This window comes from Miniopterus natalensis, chromosome 3 (genome assembly GCF_054644295.1).
Source record: "Miniopterus natalensis isolate mMinNat1 chromosome 3, mMinNat1.hap1, whole genome shotgun sequence".
Lineage (NCBI taxonomy): Eukaryota > Metazoa > Chordata > Mammalia > Chiroptera > Miniopteridae > Miniopterus > Miniopterus natalensis.
The window spans coordinates 73,088,784-73,107,656 of NC_142083.1; the positions used below are offsets into that span (position 1 = coordinate 73,088,784).

Below are 18,873 nucleotides of genomic sequence, written 5' to 3' on the forward strand. Positions count from 1 at the left end.
AGCACCCGGGCACGCGAAATAACACGTTGGCCCACCGGCCTGTAAAGCCCCTAGAGGGAGGTGCCGCGCCCGGTGTATGTCTGGAGAGTCCTTCCCACAGAGAGAGAGCAGCTGAAAAGGCATGGAGCGCAAAGGGGCCTGGCGACCGAGAGCCTAGAGGAGAGCAGCCCGGGAAAGAGCCCCTGGCGGTCCACCGCGCACTCCCAATCGGCCCCGGGGATAAGCGACCACCGAGACGCCCTGACCTCCGAAAGTCCTAGAGAGGAAACGGAAGGAATCCTTTCCTTACGCACCTGTCTGACAGCGTTTGCGGCCCACTTCCGGGCCGCGGAGGGCATTGGGGAACCTGGCGCGGGTGCGGGTGCGGGGCCTCGGGTGAGAGCCGGGTTGGGGCCACGAGGCGGGGCGGTGGTCGGGGCTCCGGGGTCGGAGCAGCGGCTGCGGCGTAGCTGATGCTGCGGGAGGCGCGTCTCCTCGGAGCTGCCTGCCGCGGCGCGGAGGCCTGGCGGGCCGAGACGCGGGGGTGGGGTGGGGGCGCCGCGGTTGGCTCAGGTAGGAGCGATGCCGATCCCACCCGGCCAGGGTTGACCTAACGCAGGGTGGTTGTCCGCTTACCCGAGACCTTGAACCAAAGCGGAACTTTCTGAAACATGAAAGTAGTTCTTATAGAGCAACACGTAGGACACTCATTTAACGAATAGCTATGGACACCGCCTATTTGTCAGGTATCAGGAATAAAAGATGAGCGAGAACTTTTCTTGCCTTCAGGTAATCTGGTAGGCAGAGACACGTTGGTAAACATTTGCGCTATAGTGGGATAAATGCAATAGCTAGAAAGTCATGAAAGAGCAATCTCAATTGATGCAGGAGAGAAAATTAATAGACTGAAAATGTAAAATGGATTTAAGAAGAGTAGGTAAATACATTAACACCTAATAGAATATTAAGCAGAAGCTTTGGACTTGCTTCCTGCCAGTTGCTCATTCTTTGCTCAATTTAGAGTGATCTTTCCTTCCCCTAAAAGCCGGGACCCTTACCTGTTTTCGACTTCCAGGCCTGTCGCCCCAGCCAAAGTCACCCGCTTTGCCCCCAGTGGAATTAAATAGTACTCATTCACCAGTCTAGTATAAACCTCTTCTTTCTCTTTTCTACCTCTTCTACATTTACCTTTCTCTTTTTGTCTTCCCATGTTTCTCATCTAAACCATATATTTTGGGATGCTGACCTTGGCCAGCCATCTCACCCCTTACATCTTCAGTTTCTTCATCTGAAAAGTAGGGGAAATAGTACTCACCATACAGAATTGTATTAAATGAGAATATGTGTTCACATGTTTTCTAAATGATAAAACCTACACAAGTTAGAACTCTTTCAGTCAGTTATAATAATGGTATATATGTTGCTCTGTTGTCCTTAGGTTGAACACACACCCAAGCCACGAGCAAGTCTATTGAGTTTACCTCCAAAATATGTCTTGACTTTGTCTACTTCTTTGCCACCATCCTGATCTAAGTCCTGTCATCTCCTGGTTGGACCACAGTAAGTGCTGCTTCCCTCCTTTCCCCCTCTAATCTATCCTCGACACACTGCAGGCAAAGTGACCTTTGTAAAACATGTAGCTCCCTAAGAAATAAGAAACAAGAATTAGATTAAAGCCCATAATTCTTGCTGTGGCCCAGGCCCTGGATAATTTGGGTTCTGCCTGCCTCTGCTTCTACTTCTTGTGTAGCTCTGTCCCTGACTCACTCTGCTGAAGTCACACTGCACTTTGTCTTATTTTCCAACATGCAGAGTAGTTTCTAGTCTCAAAGGTTTTGCCTGGAATGCTCTTTGAATGACTGGCTGTTTCTCATCCTTCTGGTCTCAGTCTTAGTGTCATCTCTTCAGAAAAGCCTTCTTGAAGTTTTCCATCCCCCATTAATGGAGAACCCTATTTATTTACTTTCTAGCACTTATCCCTATTTATAATTTTTATTTATAATTAATTTATAATTTTAATTTATTACTTATAATACTTTTTTTCTGTCTGCTGCATTAGTATATGAGTTTCAAAGGACAAGTACCTTGTCTGTCTTGTTTTCTACTGTATTTCTAGTTTCTATGGGCCTGGCATATATATGTGTTTACTTCCATTAGTTTTGGAAGAGTGGGCCCAGGTGATGGACCTAATTATCACCCATTTTATATTATTCTCTGATTAAAGTATTATCTCCCTAACGGGATCCTGAGGTACTTGTGGGTATAAGCTAAGACCTATACAGTTTATATTTGCTCTCTGCTCATAGTAGGTGGTTAACAAATACTGAATTGAATTGATAATGATTTTTAAGACATATGTTTAGTCTTTTGAAAATGTCTCGTTGAAGGTGATTGCCATGTTCTCCAGCAGAATATTCACTGATGTAGAGACAACTGGGATGGACTGATCTGTGTTTCATTTATGGTCATTCCCTGTCTGGTCTTCCCAACAGACCCTCAGTCTTCTGGGTTTGAGTGTGAAGATGCTTAAAGAGCGTCCTGAGATGGCAGAAGTTCCTCAGCAGCAGATGGGTGTTCCTGTGGTAAAATTGGAGAAAGAATTGCCATGGGGCAGGGGAAGGGAGGACCCTAGTCCTGAGACTTTTCGGCTGAGGTTTCGACAGTTCCGCTACCAGGAGGCAGCTGGTCCCCAGGAAGCCCTCAGGAAACTCCAGGAGCTCTGTCACCAGTGGTTAAGGCCTGAGCTGCACACCAAGGAGCAGATCCTGGAGTTGCTGGTGCTGGAGCAGTTCCTGACCATCTTGCCCCAGGAGTTCTATACCTGGATTCGGGAGCATGGCCCAGAGAGTGGCAAGGCCCTGGTGGCCATGGTGGAGGACTTCACAGAAAGAACACTGGAGGCCAAGGCGGTGGGTGAGAAGGGGGTCTCAGGTCTTGTTTTGTTGGTGTGGTGAGGGCAGATTTAAAGAATTGAAAGGTTTGAGGAAGTGTGGGAGTGAGTTAAGTGCAGAATCTTTCTCTGCTCTTGTATTCCCAGAAGTACTTTTTTGGGGGGGCAGTGGAGTTTTCAGCAAGAAAAGCCATTCCCAGGGATTCTTTTTTGGTCATCAGGACAGAAGCCTTACCATATGTCCTTTGTGAGCTTCAGGCTCAAAGAAGGCAGTTGTGATGGATTTCAAGGTCCCTCCTATACCCATTCCTCTTTGGGCAGAGCTGCATGTGGGAATTCAGGGAAGTCCACTTGGTGAATATTCTCACTGAGAAGAGTTGTCTCTAACGGTACCGTTTCCATGTCTTGGATGCTGGCTCAAATGACTCACATAGCGATTCTGTGGTGGTGTTCTGGTGACAGCAAATAACTGCACTGCAGATGCTTCCTTGAGACTTTAATCATATGTGTTACTCTCTGATACAGCCACCTAATTGTTGACTGGGAAAGAAGAGAGCAACTTTTTCTCACTAGATAATTCATTGCAGAGTCTAGGCTTTGTATTTTTTACTTTCAGCATCTGTAACGGGGGAAATTTTTTCTAGTAGCGAGACAATATTTTGGCTCTCTGTGATGTTATTCATGGTAGAATTTGATCTGTATTGAGGCAGACAGAGGGGACTCTTGTAAAATGGCATAGACACATAAAAGTTGCTCAGAGCTTGAGAAAGGGAGGCTAGCTTCCTTTTCACCTCACTGATGTCCTGGCGAAGAGCTGAGCCAGCTTGTCCTTCTTCCCTTCTGCAGCTGGAATGATTCTTTAATTGGCTCTCTTTTTAGGTTTTATTCAACTTCCTTCATAACCAGGCCTCATTCTAAATAGATTTTGGGGCCTGTTCTTAGGTTCCATGCCATGTGCAGGGAGAACAGGAGGAGACAGCACTTTGCAGAGGCCCTTGGGAACCAGGTGTCCACCTGGGACCAGTGGAGGTCAAGCCTGAGTGGGGGCTGCCCCATGGGGAAGGCGTTCAAGGCCTGGACCAAGGCACCGAGGAGCAGCTCCATCAGGACCCTGGTACTGGGACGCAGGCCTTCCAGGAGCAGGGTAAGATGCAAACAGTAAGGAAATAAGGGCATAGGAAATGGTGCTTTGTGCCCTTTCCCTCCCCCTTTTCTTTACACACCTAGCAATTGATAAACTAAGTTACCTGCAAGGTGTAATTCTGAGTTTTTCTGGCTACTTCCTTGACTTTAGTAGGAAACAGATGAAGTGAAATTATTTTCTATACTGTCACTTTTTGATTTCTGCAGGGGATATCTGGGATCATGCTCTCTTGTCATTTGTCTCCTTTCCCTCACATCCCTTCTAGAAACCATCAGGAAATAAGCAGTTGACATGTAGAGATATTTTTAAGTAGGCAGACCAACGATATCCTTAAAAGTAATGTGTGACTTATTGTGTTGCTGACTCTCAAAAGGAGTTATTTTCAGTGTAGGGAGCATGCATAGTCCTGAAGGGACAGGGTCTGTTGGGGTGGGACCATCTTCCCAGCTAAGAACAGGGTAGGGTACACCCAGACCCCTATCTGTGTGGAGTCTTCTTTTGGTTCCTGGGGTTCTGTGTGCCAGCAGTGGACACCTTTGAATGAGCTAACTGTAAGATAGTGCTAATCCTGCTCATGCTTTTTTCTCCCTGTTCAGCTCTACCAATTCTTCAGGCTGGTCCTGGCCTTCCCCCAGTGAATACCAGAGACCAAGAGATGGCAGTTGGGTTCCTTACAGCTGGGTCCCAGGTAAGTTGTGCCTCTACCCTTCTGGTCATCATGATTGAGGTTCACTTTCTCCAGGAATTCTGTGTACAACAGAGCTCCATCCACAGAGTCGAATTATTTTACCTTTCTTGTTCTGATGGGCTTTGCTCTCTCCACTTCACTATCCTCAGTTAATTTGAATTGAGCCTATGCCTTATGATTCAGACATAAGGCTCAATTCTCTGGTTTGTATTACTCTTTGAGTTTTGTTTTGTTTTTAATTGATCCAGGATTACTCTTTTGATAGTAAGGAGGGCATTGTTCATAGAAACCCCATAGGCCTGATCTAGGCTGTGGTTGTTGGCCAGGAGATCGGTAACCCTTTGTGGATAGCGCTTATGAATACTTCTGCGGCTGCTCTTCCTCTGGACTCCCCACACCCCATGTGAACAGGGGTGTAGATCACTCAGGTTTGGGGCCTCTCAGGAGTGCTGAGCAGAGTGATCTGTCTGGCCCCTACTTTGGCTATACCAGGAGTTTCAGTCTTGTTTGCACTTTTTAGCCTGCCATAAGTGGGGTAACTATAGCAAAGATGGGGCACTCTTGCCACAGTGTAAGTCTCTTCCATGAGATTACCAGGGAGGTAGGGGATTTCCAGTGTGGCACCTTTCTGAAAGGGACAATGAGTCTTAAAGTGAAGAATTTCATTGTAGAAGGAAAAATGTCATTTGGCAGAAAAAAAGAAGTGAGTCAAGTCTGATCTAGCTAAAGCAGAATTGGGCAAGGTTTAATGCGTATGTCATTGCCTGTTCCTGTTTTCTGTGGATGGGGTTTGAAGAAAACCCAGAATGACAGCAGCGTGTTTTAATTTGGCCAGCCCCTCCTCGTCTACCATAATAGTTCTTCATGGTGTTCTGAAGGACGGTGCATTTATTTTAACATGGCGTTGTTACAGGGCTTGCCCAAATGTTTTTTTAAATCTCTGAGGGAAACTTAGTTTGAGATGAGGGATAAAGCAGCTCTCAGGCTTGATCAAGCTTCAGGATTGAGTGGAGGTGATTGGAAAGTAGAAATTGGATGCTGTGTTTATTAGGTACAAGCTAAGCATCTGCAGCAGAGACTCAAAATAAAATGGCTCAACAAGTCCGTTACTCTTTGTTATTAAACTGTTGAGAGGCAGGCACTTCTGCTCCCAAGGCCAGCTAGGGGCCCTGGTTCCTTCCATCTTCTTGCTCTGTTCTTCTCTAGAGTTTTGATCCCTGTGGTCTCTCTGCTTTTAGTTTGCTACTACTTCAGGATTATTTCTGTATCCATAGTAGTCTCCTGTTGTTTCAGGGGTTGGGACCATTTAAAGATATGGCTCTGGCCTTCCCAGAGGAAGAGTGGAGGCATGTGACCCCAGCCCAGATAGACTGCTTTGGGGAATATGTGGAACCACAGGACTGTGGGGTCTCACCTCCAGGTAAGACTGTTTCCATCCCACAGGTAAGAAACGGAGGCATTTTGGAAGCTTCAACCTTGCCCCCAATTTCAAAACCTGGTGCTATTGACACAGGAAGGGGATTTCATGGCAGATGAATAAATGGGACCAGAGAAAGAACATGGACCAAGGGTGTGGGAACTGGCTAGGCGCATTCCTGTGTCAGGAGAGGAGCAGGCAAGGGCAAGAAAACACGAGGTAGTTATTCTGTTTGTGATGAGGAAGGTTGGTCATTAGGATTTCCTGAGCCCCTTATCTTGTGTCCGTGATTGAAGGGTTCTGAGGGCTTGAGATCAAGAGAAAGGCAGCAAAAGATGGATCCTCTGATCTTGTTCATTCAGCATGTATTTATTGAGTGCCCCCCTCGGTAGGCCCCATATTGGTAGCTTTGTGTTGGGGAGGACTAATGTACATGAAACCTTTGGAGCATGTAGAGTGGTCTAGAGGAGGGCATGAGAATGCACGGTAGGATTTTGGAGAAAGGAGGAGTGGAAGTGAGCCCGTGTCATAGAGCAAGCAGAGCCTTGGTTTGGCTGATCTCATGTGGCTGGGTTTTTACCTGAGGTGAGAGCTAGGAGGACTTGGTCATCATGCATGTGAAAAGAGCTCATAGGAGGAACAAGAGAAAAGAGGAGGGAAGAGTTAGCGGGGGAAAAAGGCCCTGCTGGGAAAGCCAGCAGAGGGCACTGCAGGAGCTGGGGGACTTCAGAGTGAAGAATAGTGTGGGAATCTCTCTGTGTGCTGAATGGGGAGCACAGTGGAGACAGGAAAAGAAAGGTGGTTGACCTTTCCTTTGCTTTTTTCTAATTCTCTTTTTTTCACTTTAATAACTTCTTTTTAAGTTATGTACTGACTACTCATACGTCCTGACCCCACCTGGCCTTTTTTCATCTTGATACATGTTGAGGGATGAGCAAAAGTATTACTGTACTTCCTTCAGGACATGAGAGAACCCATGCTAGCTCCACCATTTACTGTGACCTTCGGCATTTCATTTGACCTTTTCAGGCCTCAGTTTTCTCAGTCATGAAAAGGGGGTACTCATAGAACACTGTCTCTTGGCATTATGAGGATTTAAGGAGATAATAAACCTAAACATTTGGCAAGCATAGTAGTGTTAGATATTTTTATTAGTTGTATAAGTATTATTAAGTGATTCCTTATGAGTGAGTCAGTATTCATTCATTCATTCACCCAAAAATATTTATTTGGCATTTACTGTGTTGCTAAAACTCAAGTAGTAACTATGAAGAGTTAAAAATAAAGGTGCTTGCCTCTACAATCTTAACAGTCTGATGAAGATCCCAAGTACCTGTAATAATACTCATTATGGAGTAGTGGAAGGGGCACTAGAGGAAGGGGCTCAGGAGACCTGGGTCCAGTACAGGGTTGTCACATCAGGAGAAAGAGATGTAAGGTTACTCGATGGCAGAGGATGTGGAAACCCTCAGAGATAACTGCATAGTGCAGGGGCTTGTGCAGCATGCTCCAAATAGAGTGTCTTAATCCCTGCCAGGGATGTACCTCTGCAAGTGATGTGACAGTGGGGGAAGGATTCTGCCCTCTTGTTCCCAGAGGGTTTTTACTGTCCGTTTCTGACTGTTCTAGAGACTGTATGTTTTTCCTCTTACCCACTCATTGTTTCAGAACAACCCAAGCATTTATATTGAGGCTGGAAGAGGTAAAGTTCTGTTTCCCAGGCATACTATCTGTTAGCCCTCTCAACCTTAGGTCTTCCTGAGATTCATTCCCAAGTAGTTACAACTCTTGCATTGACAGCTGTGTAGGATTAGGCCTCAGGAAATAAACATAAGGCCCTGGCTAGTTAGAGTGTCTTCCCGATACACTAAGAGTGCCTTCCCGATAACACTAAGGTTTCAGATTCCATCCCTGGTCAGGGCACACAAACAATCAGCCAGTGGATACATAAATAAGTGGGGCAACAAATCTGATTTTTCTGTTTCTGTCTGTCTCAAAAAAAACCCGCAAACCATTTAAAAAACAACAATACAAATTCCATCATATGTAACATGTAGCACATATTTGCATTTCCTCAGGGTCCAGGTAAGGTTCATGTATTGCATTTAGTTTTAATTTTACTATTCAGAACACCTCAAAACTGGAAACTACCCAAATGAACATCAGTGAAATTAATAAATAGGTTGGCATATATTTTTACACTGTAATACTACACACTGGTGAAAAAAAATGTAGTGTAACTGCAGCTATACACCATGATATGGGGGAAATCTCACAAACAATACTACTGAGCAGAAGCCAGAAACAATGTGTGAATCAATTATGTGAAGTTCAAGAACAGGCAAATGTGCTTTATGGTGATAAAAGTATGGATAGCATGTTACCCTGAGGGCAGGATATAGTCACTGGAGGGGGGATGGGAGAGGAATTTCTGGAGGCTAGTAATGTTTCTTGAACTGGATGCTGTTTACAGGGTTGTGTTCATTATGAAAATTCTTTGAGCTCTACATTTATGTTTGGTACACTTTTACTTTCATGAAAAGTTTATGAAACAAAAGAATACATCAGAGGTGATAGCTGCATCCTTCATATTTTTATCAAATCAGGAAGCATGTACTTTCTGTTTTCTTTTTATCTTTTAATGATCTTGCCTGAAAGGACTTTTTTCCCATTTAAGTACCACTTGCCATTTCTCTCTTGGCTTGTTGGCTTACTATTACCTTTTTTCATCTTTTTTCTCTTCCTTTTCCTCTTGTTCTATAAACAATTGTTCTGTTAATTTAGAGAGGGTGTAAGAGGGATCAGAGGAAGGGTTTCTAGAAGGGGCAAGACATTTCAGTAGCATTCACAGGCATTTTGGTTCTAATAAAGATGCTACAGTAGAAGTGGTCTAGTATAAGAATGTCAGTCACAGACTGGGTTCATTTGTTCATCCAGCAGTCATTAAGCATCTTTCCTGAGTCAGTCTCTGTGCCAGGCTCCTAGGAGACCCAGACTAATAAAACAAGGCTAGGCAGAGGGAGCAGTGTGAGTAGGGACGTGAGCTGAGCAGGTGAATAGAATATATGGAGAACTGTAAGTAGCTCACCATTGCTGGAATAGGTTTATAATCGCTGAGGAAGGCAAAATGTTTGGATGGATATAAACTAACATTTATAACCAGGTCATACATAAGTAAGTACAGAATAAACAAAGTGCTAATTGAATACACAGGAGCTGAAGAGACCCAGGGTAAGAGAATAATCAGGGTTTGTTTCTTAGAGGAAATCACTAAGTTAGATTTTGAAGGAAATAAAGTCTGAATTAGAAAGTTAAGTGGGAAGACATTAAAATCTGATAAACTGTTCTGTAAAAGGCATGGCATTTGTCTTAGTTCAGGCTGCTACAACAGAATACTAAAGACTGGGTGATTTAAACAACAGACATTTATTTCTCACAGTTCTGGAGGCTGGTGCCAGCAGATTTGGTGTCTGGTTAGGGCCCTCTTCCTAGCTTGCAGACAAACCACCTTCTTGACTTGTCCTCATGGCAGAGAGAGGGAGAGAGAGAGAGATCTGTATCCCTTTCTCTGTTTTTATAAGGGCACTAATCCCATCATGAGGGATCATGGCCACATGACCTCTGTGTTTGTTTATTGAGAGAGAGCTCTGGTTTCTCCCCACCTCATCATAGCAACATACTGAGGCTTAGGGCTTCAACCTGTGAATTTGGGGGCACAGACATTCAGTCATCCATGACAGAGATGGAAAGAAGTAAAGGCTTTAGGGTCCAAGAAAGTAAAATGTATTGAGGTTGTTGATCAAAGGAAAAAAGAATGAATTAGTTCTACCATAAATGTGCTATCTTTTTTTATTTTTTATTGTGGAACCTATTACAGATGTCCCTTATTCCCTGTCCCCCTCCTTTGCCCACCTCCACTCAGGCCCCACCACCCCTCTGGCCTTCCCCACACTGTTGTGTGTGTCCATGAGCTATGCATATACGTTCTTTGGCTAATCTCTTCACATTTTTTTATCCAGTCCCCCCACCCTTCTCCCCTCTGACATTTGTCAGTCTGTTCCATGTATCCATGCCTCTGGTTCTATTTTGTTTGTCAGTTTATTTTGTTCATTAGATTCCACATATCAGTGAGATCTTATGGTACTTGTCTTTCTCTGACTGGCTTATTTCGTTTAGCATAATCATCTCCAGGTCCATCTATGCTGTTGCAAAGGGTAAGAGTTCCTTCCTTTTTTATAGCTGCATAGTATTCCACTGTGTAAATGTACTACAGCTTTTTTATCCACTCATCTACTGATGAACATTTGGGCTGTTTCCAGATCTTGGCTATTGTAAATAATGCTGCTATGAACATAGGGGTGCGCATATTCTTTCTGATTAGGGTTTCAGGTTCCTTAGGATATATTCCTAGAAGTGGGATCACTGGGTCAAAAGGCAGTTTCATTTTTAATTTTTTGAGGAAACTCCATACTGTTTTCCACAGTGACTACATCATTCTGCGTTAACATAAATTTACTTTATAGCTGTTACAGAATCAGTCTGAATCTCCTTTGTCCCATAGGCATTGGGAGCAAGGACAAGGAGGCCAAAATCCCGCAGGCAGACCTCAAGGGGGCACTTGCTCAGGGGACATCAGAGAGGTTTGGGGAAGCTGCCTTCCAGAGCCCTGAGCTTGGAAGAACCTGTGAGCAAGAGCCTGGTAACTCTGCGGGAAACATGCCAGGGCCGCCGCCTGCCCAGCATGGCACCCCACCCGTGCCCAGTGACCTCAAGACCCACAGCTCCTTCTGGAAGCCTTTTCAGTGCCCTGAGTGTGGAAAAGGCTTCAGTCGGAGCTCAAATCTCGTCAGACACCAGCGAACCCATGAAGAAGAAAAATCCTATGGCTGCGTTGAGTGTGGAAAAGGGTTCACCCTGAGAGAGTACCTCATGAAGCACCAGAGAACCCACCTGGGGAAGAGACCCTATGTGTGCAGTGAGTGCTGGAAAACCTTCAGCCAGAGGCACCACCTTGAGGTCCACCAGCGCAGTCACACGGGGGAGAAGCCCTACAAGTGTGGGGACTGCTGGAAAAGCTTCAGCCGAAGGCAGCACCTTCAGGTGCACCGGAGGACTCACACTGGGGAAAAGCCCTACACCTGCGAGTGCGGCAAGAGCTTCAGCCGGAACGCGAACCTGGCCGTGCACCGGCGAGCGCACACCGGGGAAAAGCCGTACGGGTGCCAGGTGTGTGGGAAACGGTTCAGTAAAGGGGAGCGGCTCGTCAGACACCAGAGGATACATACGGGGGAGAAGCCCTACCACTGCCCAGCCTGTGGGAGGAGCTTCAACCAGAGGTCCATTCTCAACCGGCACCAGAAAACTCAGCATCGCCAGGAGATCCCTGTGCAGTAAGGGTGCCCTGTGGAAATGCATCTTTGTTTGCTAATACAAGGTGCTGGACAAGGTGGGACCTTCCAGGACCACCAAGTGGAGGGAGACCTTACTGGAGGATGTCATTCATCTTTACTCACTGAAGAGCTTTGGAGGGGGTGTTGCGGGGTAATGGGGTGCAAAAAGACACCTTGACCCGTTTTCTTTCCACTTGTTCAAAAGGAATAGGGCAAGGCCGGATTTATTTTGAGTTCCCAGAGAGCACAGCTTCTTCCAAGTGGTGCTAACAGTTTTTCTTACTGTCTTTTGGGGAAACGATATCCTGGATTTTAGTCCATGTTTAGGTTTTCTCCTTCAGTGGGATATTCATATCCACCTCCTGAGCAAGTCTGGTAGTCAAGGCAAAATTTTACCTGATGTTGGCAGCTTGAACCTAATTTTTTGAGGTCTGTATTGTGCCTGCCAGGATACGGACTCTGTCTGCTGCCCTCTCCCCCACACTGTTTTCCATTGAACAAATATTTATTGAACACCTACTATATGCCTGGTACTGGGAATAAAAATGGTGAATGAAACAGGTGATATCCTGTTCTCCTGGAGCTTGTGACTTAGCACTGGAAGCACACACAAAACCATTAATTAATATGTTCTAAATCATGTTTGTGGTGAGTGCTGTATGAGAAGATATTCTTGTGCTCACTCATTCTGCCCTTCTTGCTTGGGTGCTGGGTCTTTCCCTCCCTTGTGGGGATCACTCAGGCAGCCTTGTTTATTTTACTTTATTTGTAGCCCCTTTGTAACATTCTACCCTCATCTGTAAAGTTTTTCCATTCCATTTCTTGTACTATAACAACTGTCCACATGTCTATTAGGAAATTAATATTTTGCTATTGATCACTGAATAAACAGAGTATTTTTAAAAAACATTCAGTTCTGTATAAAGATCTAATAAGTCTGAAAGGTGAACTAGTATTAATACTCTATATTTGAAGGCACCTTACAGTATATAAAATGCTTTTCTCTGTGTTCTCACTTGATTAATTTCCATATATACTTATTGAGCCCATTAGTGTGCCAGGAACTCTTGTAGGTGCTTGAAATATATCAGTGAATAAAATGGGAAAATCCCTGACCTTGTGGAGCTTACATTTTATTGAATCTATTTGATCTTCAGAACCACCCAAGGTGGAACCCATGGATGCTCCCACGAACCCTCTGGACCTGGGATGTGAGCCTGTGCCTTGGTCCTGTCAGCTTCTAGCCCTGCAGTGCATTTGCCACCTACCTTTTGTTATTGAATAATCTCTGTCCTCAGTGCATGTAGATTCTTGTCATCTGAGGTGCTTGGGGTCCTGAATGCCAATTGGAAATGACGAGGCGGTAGCAATTTATTTTGCATGAGTGCCAATTTAGGAAAAATAAAGATGTTTGTAGGCATTTAAAAAACGCATTTCTTTAAAAATGAGAAGGTGCAGTATTTGTATGAGTGTTTAAGCTTTCTTATATTATTTTGCCATCACTAAAGGATTTCCTTTCTGTTTGAAATTCTGGAGACTGCATAATTTGCATGGACTACATTGCAGTGTTGTAATTCTGTGCCTCTTAACGCTGGCTGCTGAGTAAGTCCTTTGTGTACTATAATTGCAGATGTGATTTGTCTCAAGATGCCTTTAATATTATTTTTTTGGGATTTCCCCCCCATTTTCTGTTGTAAATAAGATAAATGGTAATGACTTCAACACAAAGAGTTGCATTACTCAGTCCATTTTGAAACACATTACTTTATCTGTTTATTGGCAGATAGTCATCGTGTTTAATTTTGATTTAGCAAATGACCTTCTGGCCCTTCAGTTGTCCCGAAGAGGCTGCACTAACCAGGATGTATCTGCCATGTCTACTATCTGAGACACTGGGCTCCTGCTACTTCTCAGCAACATCAAGGTCCAGATACAAAATCAGCTTGTTTTTCCCCACTTCCCAGACAAGCCAGACAAAGTTTACAGCCACCTGGCAGCCAAACCCAATGGAAGACTTTTCCTAAGCCTCTAGCTTCTGGTCTGTAGGACATGAGAACTGACCTGGCCTGAGTTTGGCTTTCTTCAGGAGGTCCATATTCCAAAGCTGGGTGGGAGCATGGGGCCACCATGGGCTGGCAGTTGCTCATCAGTGATCTTTATGTTTACCTGAATTAAAAAGATCCTCTTTGATCATACACTTAGCCAGATAAGTCTCTGGGTTTTCAGCCAGTTGGGATCTCTTGAGGGAAGCTTCGATAGAAGTCAGGCCTTGCTGCCTTTCCCATTTGGTCTCCCGTGTCTGCTTAGAGACCAAAGCTTATGGGCAATGCCTCAAAAGTGCCTCAAAAGAGACTTTTCCCCATGGAATTGTAGTAACCTTATTTTTTATATCTATTCAAATGTCAAGTATTTTATTTTCTGTATTTTTCTATTTAGATATTTTTTATAATAGAAAATTTCAAACATATCTAAGTAAATCCTCATGTATTCATTATTCTACTTTAACCGTTATAAACTCATAGCCAGTATTGCTTCATCTCTACCCCTCCCCACCTTCCTCCCCCACTGAAATACTTTGAAGCAAATCCCAGATGTTTATAAGTAAGTTAGTGCATACCTCTAAAGGATAAGGAATCTAAAAGAATAACCACAATACTATTATCATACCCGAAAAATGAACAACTTCTTAATTCCCAAGTAATGTTTTTTTTAAACCCGCATACTTTTTTTTAGAAGCTTTGAGTTAAGATCCATGATCCATAATTATAATTTGTTGCTTTGTCTTCTAAGTCTAATAATCTGTAGCTCCTGTTTTTTCCCCTTGAAATTCATTCACTGAAACAGAGTTCTTTATCCTGTAGAGTTTCTTACATTCTGAATTTTGTTGTTTGCACACCCATGGCATTATTTAATATAGTTCTCTGCTCTCTGTATCAACTGAAAACAGAGGTCTAAGGGTGTAACCAGATTCATATTTCACATTTGTCAAGAACATATAGATGGTGGACTCAGAGTGCCTTGAGGGCATTGGTAGGGGAAGACCACTGAAATAATAGAGGAGGGTGTGGGAAAGAGCATAACTTCTGTGACTAAAAGAATCAGCCCCAGTCCCGAAGCTGGGTTCAACAGAAGACTGGACTGTATTCTAGATAGTTTGGAATCTCTATTCAAGAAAAAAACCTTCCCTTTTGCTTTCTTTTAAATTTATTTTACCTTTTGCTTTATTTTACCCTGGCTTCTTAGTGAAATATCTTAAGTCATAATTCTTTTGTGTTTGATAAGGAAAAGGAATATCCTGATTTGTTAGAGTAAAAGGAAGGGTGTATGTTGCCAAGTCTGTAAGGGTAGCTGAGCTTTTGAAGCTTTTATAGTTGATTTAGGTGCAGGATGAGGAGGAGAACATTTCTATGCATTTACCTGTCAGCAGGCAGCTTCTGGGCCCTGATGAGAGTCACTGAAAGGTGTTTGCCGTAAGAGAAGAATTTCCTTACCTTACGCCCTTCCTTTGAAGAGGGTCTTTAGAGCCAGAAAGCCTCCTCACAACTCACCTATGAGCAAGGTCAGTTGAATGTCTTTCATATTTATTTATTGTTGCACCTCTTCTTTCTCTTGTTTTTTTTTAACCTTGGAGCCAAGTCATTGTATTATTCACCATTATAGCAAATGCATATTAAAGGAAGATCTCCATGTTTACATCAGCTTTTCTACACATCATTTTTACATGTTTGAGGTGAGAATTTGTTGCTTTTATTGTGTTTTATGCCAGAGACCCAGGGAAGCCTAAATTCTGCCCTGCTAATCATCCCAACTCCTGAGGGCTTCCAAGGAAACAATGTGCTTAAGGAACAATAGCAAACTTTGCTGCAAAGTACCACTTTTGTTAGTATCTGAGATAAACAGGCAGTAACCTCCCTCATGGGATTACTGGTAAAAGTGAGCTGGAAAATCGTCTAGGCCTACCTTGCTTCCCTTTCTAAGCTCCAGATCTGAATTGAGGACCTGCGTGTGCATGCATGGTGTGTGTGTGTGGGGTGACTGGACCCCAAGTGGAGACTCCAACCAGACACAAATAGGACTAATCAGGGCCTGGCTGGAAGAAAGGGAACTTCATTTCTGGATGCTGACCTTTCAGGGCACAGTGCCCTTCATAGGATGTGAGCCAGTGAACTTCTTGGGCTCTGACCAACCAGATTGGTAACACTTCTTCCTTGGGGGGAGATGGGGAGATAAAAATGTATTGGTTAAGGCAAAATCACGGGAGAAAGGCCTTAAGTATTTCTCCAGTATTTGCCACTAATGTTGTTTCATCATAATCTATAGCAGCATGTTTTTGAGTCATTATTTGAGACCAAGCACTGTGATATAGTCTGAGGATGAGTCCATTAAGATGAACAGGACCTTTTATAAAATTTAAAAAGGACTCAACAATCCTGTTTAGATTGGAGTTGGGGTGAACACAAAGCATGCAAAACAGAATATGGAAAGGATTATAATAGAATTTGAATTATATGGAATTCCAGAGAAGAGAAATTGTTTTGGCTGGGAAGATTCGAGGTGGCTTCATAAAGGACATCCTATTTTTTCTGATCCAACTAGAATTTTGATAGAAATGGGCAAGATGGGCCTGCTGAACAGCATGAGTAGGAACTGAAAAAGTTTGTGTTGGTAGACCGGTGAATTTCAAATGGCCTGGAGTCAAATGGCTAGTAATTGGAGGGGCCAGGTCTAGAACCAGTTGTTACAACTTTTTTTGTAGTGTTCTTTCGAGCTCTACCACACTTTGTGCAACATAGGACATTACTTTATTGGACAGGAAGCCAAATACAACTTTTCCAGCCATATACTCATTTTTATGAGGCTTTTCCTCTTTGTCTCCTTCTCCAGGTCGACTTGTAGAGAAACACATTCATAAGGATTATGATGGCCCATTCCCTTTATGTTCTTCATACCCAGAGAATCAACTCTAAATCTAGTCTCTTTTCTCTCATTACCACTATGTGGATGGCAGACCTTTCTTTCCTAAGGGAAAAAAAGAGAACACATAAGTGAGACAGTGTGGGGTCTGCTTAGGTGCTCAGATGAAACAGTCACCACAGGCATTCCAGTTATAAGTGTCTGCAGCCATGGAACTCCATCTTGCAGGGTCCAAGGCCAGGAGTGGGCAGTTTCAGGGAGAACGATCAACCTGTGCCCAGAGCTAGGTTCAACCCAGAATGTGGGAGTGTTGGCTGAAGTGGGAGTGGAGTAGAGGAGTTTGGAAATTGGGATGCATAAGAGTTAAGGATTTGAGGAATATAGGGGTGAGGGGAGGCTTTCAGAGGGCATCCCATCCTTTGGCAAAGGCATCAGCACAAGTCACAGACTTCTATGAGTTGACCTTTTTCATGTGGAATGTGTGGCCTTTCCAGCCCTCTCGGGAAAATTTATCTCCTTCTTGGTAGTACGTGCAGGGGCCAATAAATTTTGTTATTTAAAACATTTTTAAAAATTTATTGATTTGAGAGAGAAAGAGGAAGGTGGGGGGAGAGAGCAAATTTTTGTTACAGTTATTTTTTTTTAATTGATTTTTTTTTTTTTAAGAGAAAGGAAGAGAGAGGGAGAGAGAAATATTGATGTAAGAGTGAAACATTGATCAGCTGCCTCCTGCATGCCCACTACCAGGAATCAAGCCCACAGCCTGGGCAATGTACCCTGACTAGGAATCGAACTGGCAACCTTTCAGAGCACGGGATGATGTGCAACCACTGAGCAACACCAGCCAGGGCTTGTTCCAGTTATTGATGCAACCATTGGTTGAGTATTGAACCTACAACCTTGGGGTACTGGGATGACACTCTAACCAACTGAGTTACTGGGCCAGGGCCCCAAGAAATTTTGGACTTGCAAATAACTTGGGGAGCCATAGCTATGGTGATAACCCAGGATGTTGAGGTCTCTGTTCCTCCTGCCCTCTGTCTGTGCAGCTTGTCCCTGCGATTCATTCTCCTCTTCCCAGCACAAAGACCCTAAGGGGGGCACTCTGCTGTCACAGCCCACAGGATAAAGCCTTCACACTGAGCAGTTTCCTTAGAGCTCTCTTCATGTCCTTGTTTCTCAGGCAGTAGATGAAGGGGTTCAGCATGGGGGTAACGACCATATACATCACCGAGGCCAGAGAATCCTTGTCAGTTGAATGGGAAGATGAGGGATTCAGGTAGACCCCTGCAATGGTCCCATAGAAGAGGATGACTACAGTGAGATGGGAACCACAGGTGGAAAAGACCTTTTGTTTGCCCCTGGCAGATGGGACCTTGAGCACAGCAGACATAACGTGGATGTAGGAGATGAGAATGCCCAGGAAGGGGATGACCACGATCAAGCCACCCACCAGCAGAATCATAAGCTGGTTGAGTTGGGTGTTGGAACAGGAGAGCTGGAGCATGGGAACGAGGTCACAGAAGAAGTAAGGGATGACGTTGCTGGCACAGAACTCCAATCGAGCCATGAGGAGGGTGTGTAGCAGGGAGTGGAAGCTGGCGATGAGCCAGGAGCTCCCCAGCATCAAGGCACAGGTTTGCAGACTCATCATAGTGGAGTAGTGCAGCGGGTGGCAGATGGCCACATAGCGGTCATAGGCCATTGCCGTGAGAAGGAAGTTGTCCATGTTGGCAAGCAAAATGCAGAAGTAGATCTGGGCTAGGCAGCCACCATAGGAAATGAACTGAGTCTGCATCTGGATGTTCACAAGCATCTTGGGGACTGTGGCAGAGATGAAACAGATGTCCACCAGGGAGAGGTTACTGAGGAAGAAGTACATGGGCGTGTGGAGGTGGGAGTCTGAGCCAATGGCCAGGATGATGAGCAAGTTCCCTGCTGCCCCCATCAGGTACATGACCAGGAAGAGCCCGAAGATCAGCTCCTGCCTCTCCGGCTGGCTGGAGAGCCCCAGAAGGATGAACTCAGAGGTGCTCGTGTGGTTTTCTCTCTCCATGGTCAACTAGTCCTGCCGGGAGATCCAGTCCAAGCACAGGATACAGAGAGTGTGGAGGTACCCATGCCTCTCTCCTTCCCTCAAACAGTCCCTCAACTCACAGCTGGCCATATCTCTGTTTCCATGTGGTACAGACCCCAAAGGAAAGTCCTATGGCTATAACAGACTCCAAAGTCAGGGCTTTAATTATTTCACCACCAAAATGATGATGATTCTGAACCCGTCAAAACCTGTCTCCCATCCTTCCAAGGAGAATCCTTGTGACATATGGCCAGGTACTCAGTGGTGGTAACAATGAGGGGAGTGCTGAGGGTGTTTTAGCCCCTTGGATTTCAATCATACTCTCATTTTTTGATATGAGCAACTTAATTTCTCAGTATTAAGTAAAAAGATAT

General features: G+C 44.4%; 2 protein-coding genes across 4 annotated transcripts; one reads left to right on the plus strand and one right to left on the minus strand.

Annotated features, from left to right (window-relative positions):
• Window positions 1-342: 342 nt before the first annotated feature.
• ZSCAN25 (zinc finger and SCAN domain containing 25) lies at window positions 343-13,236 on the plus strand. Of its 3 annotated transcripts, XM_087815543.1 has the most exons (7): window positions 343-375; window positions 1,418-1,539; window positions 2,472-2,888; window positions 3,812-4,013; window positions 4,610-4,701; window positions 5,995-6,121; window positions 10,680-13,236. In XM_087815543.1, the coding sequence occupies exons 3-7, from the start codon at window positions 2,502-2,504 to the stop codon at window positions 11,510-11,512; spliced, it is 1,641 nt and encodes a 546-aa protein (XP_087671669.1). In that variant the 5' UTR covers window positions 343-375; window positions 1,418-1,539; window positions 2,472-2,501; the 3' UTR covers window positions 11,513-13,236. The 3 variants fall into 3 exon arrangements, with proteins under 3 accessions (XP_087671669.1, XP_016073194.2, XP_087671670.1); XM_016217708.2 differs by lacking the exon at window positions 343-375 and having other exon boundaries at window positions 1,282-1,539; XM_087815544.1 differs by lacking the exons at window positions 343-375; window positions 1,418-1,539 and having other exon boundaries at window positions 2,752-2,892.
• Window positions 13,237-17,533: 4,297 nt separating this feature from the next.
• On the minus strand, window positions 17,534-18,478 carry LOC107540869 (putative olfactory receptor 1F12P). Its single transcript, XM_016217727.2, has one exon. The coding sequence runs from the start codon at window positions 18,476-18,478 to the stop codon at window positions 17,534-17,536; it is 945 nt and encodes a 314-aa protein (XP_016073213.2).
• Between the last annotated feature and the right edge of the window lie 395 nt (window positions 18,479-18,873).

Coding starts and splice junctions, on each gene's coding strand:
- ZSCAN25 (XM_087815543.1), top strand. CDS start 2,502: ATGCTTAAAGAGCGTCCTGAGATGGCAGAAGTTCCTCAGCAGCAGATG. Junction 2,889..3,811: donor GAACACTGGAGGCCAAGGCG/GTGGGTGAGAAG, acceptor GCCTGTTCTTAG/GTTCCATGCCATGTGCAGGG. Junction 6,122..10,679: donor CTGTGGGGTCTCACCTCCAG/GTAAGACTGTTT, acceptor TTTGTCCCATAG/GCATTGGGAGCAAGGACAAG.
- LOC107540869 (XM_016217727.2), bottom strand. CDS start 18,478: ATGGAGAGAGAAAACCACACGAGCACCTCTGAGTTCATCCTTCTGGGG.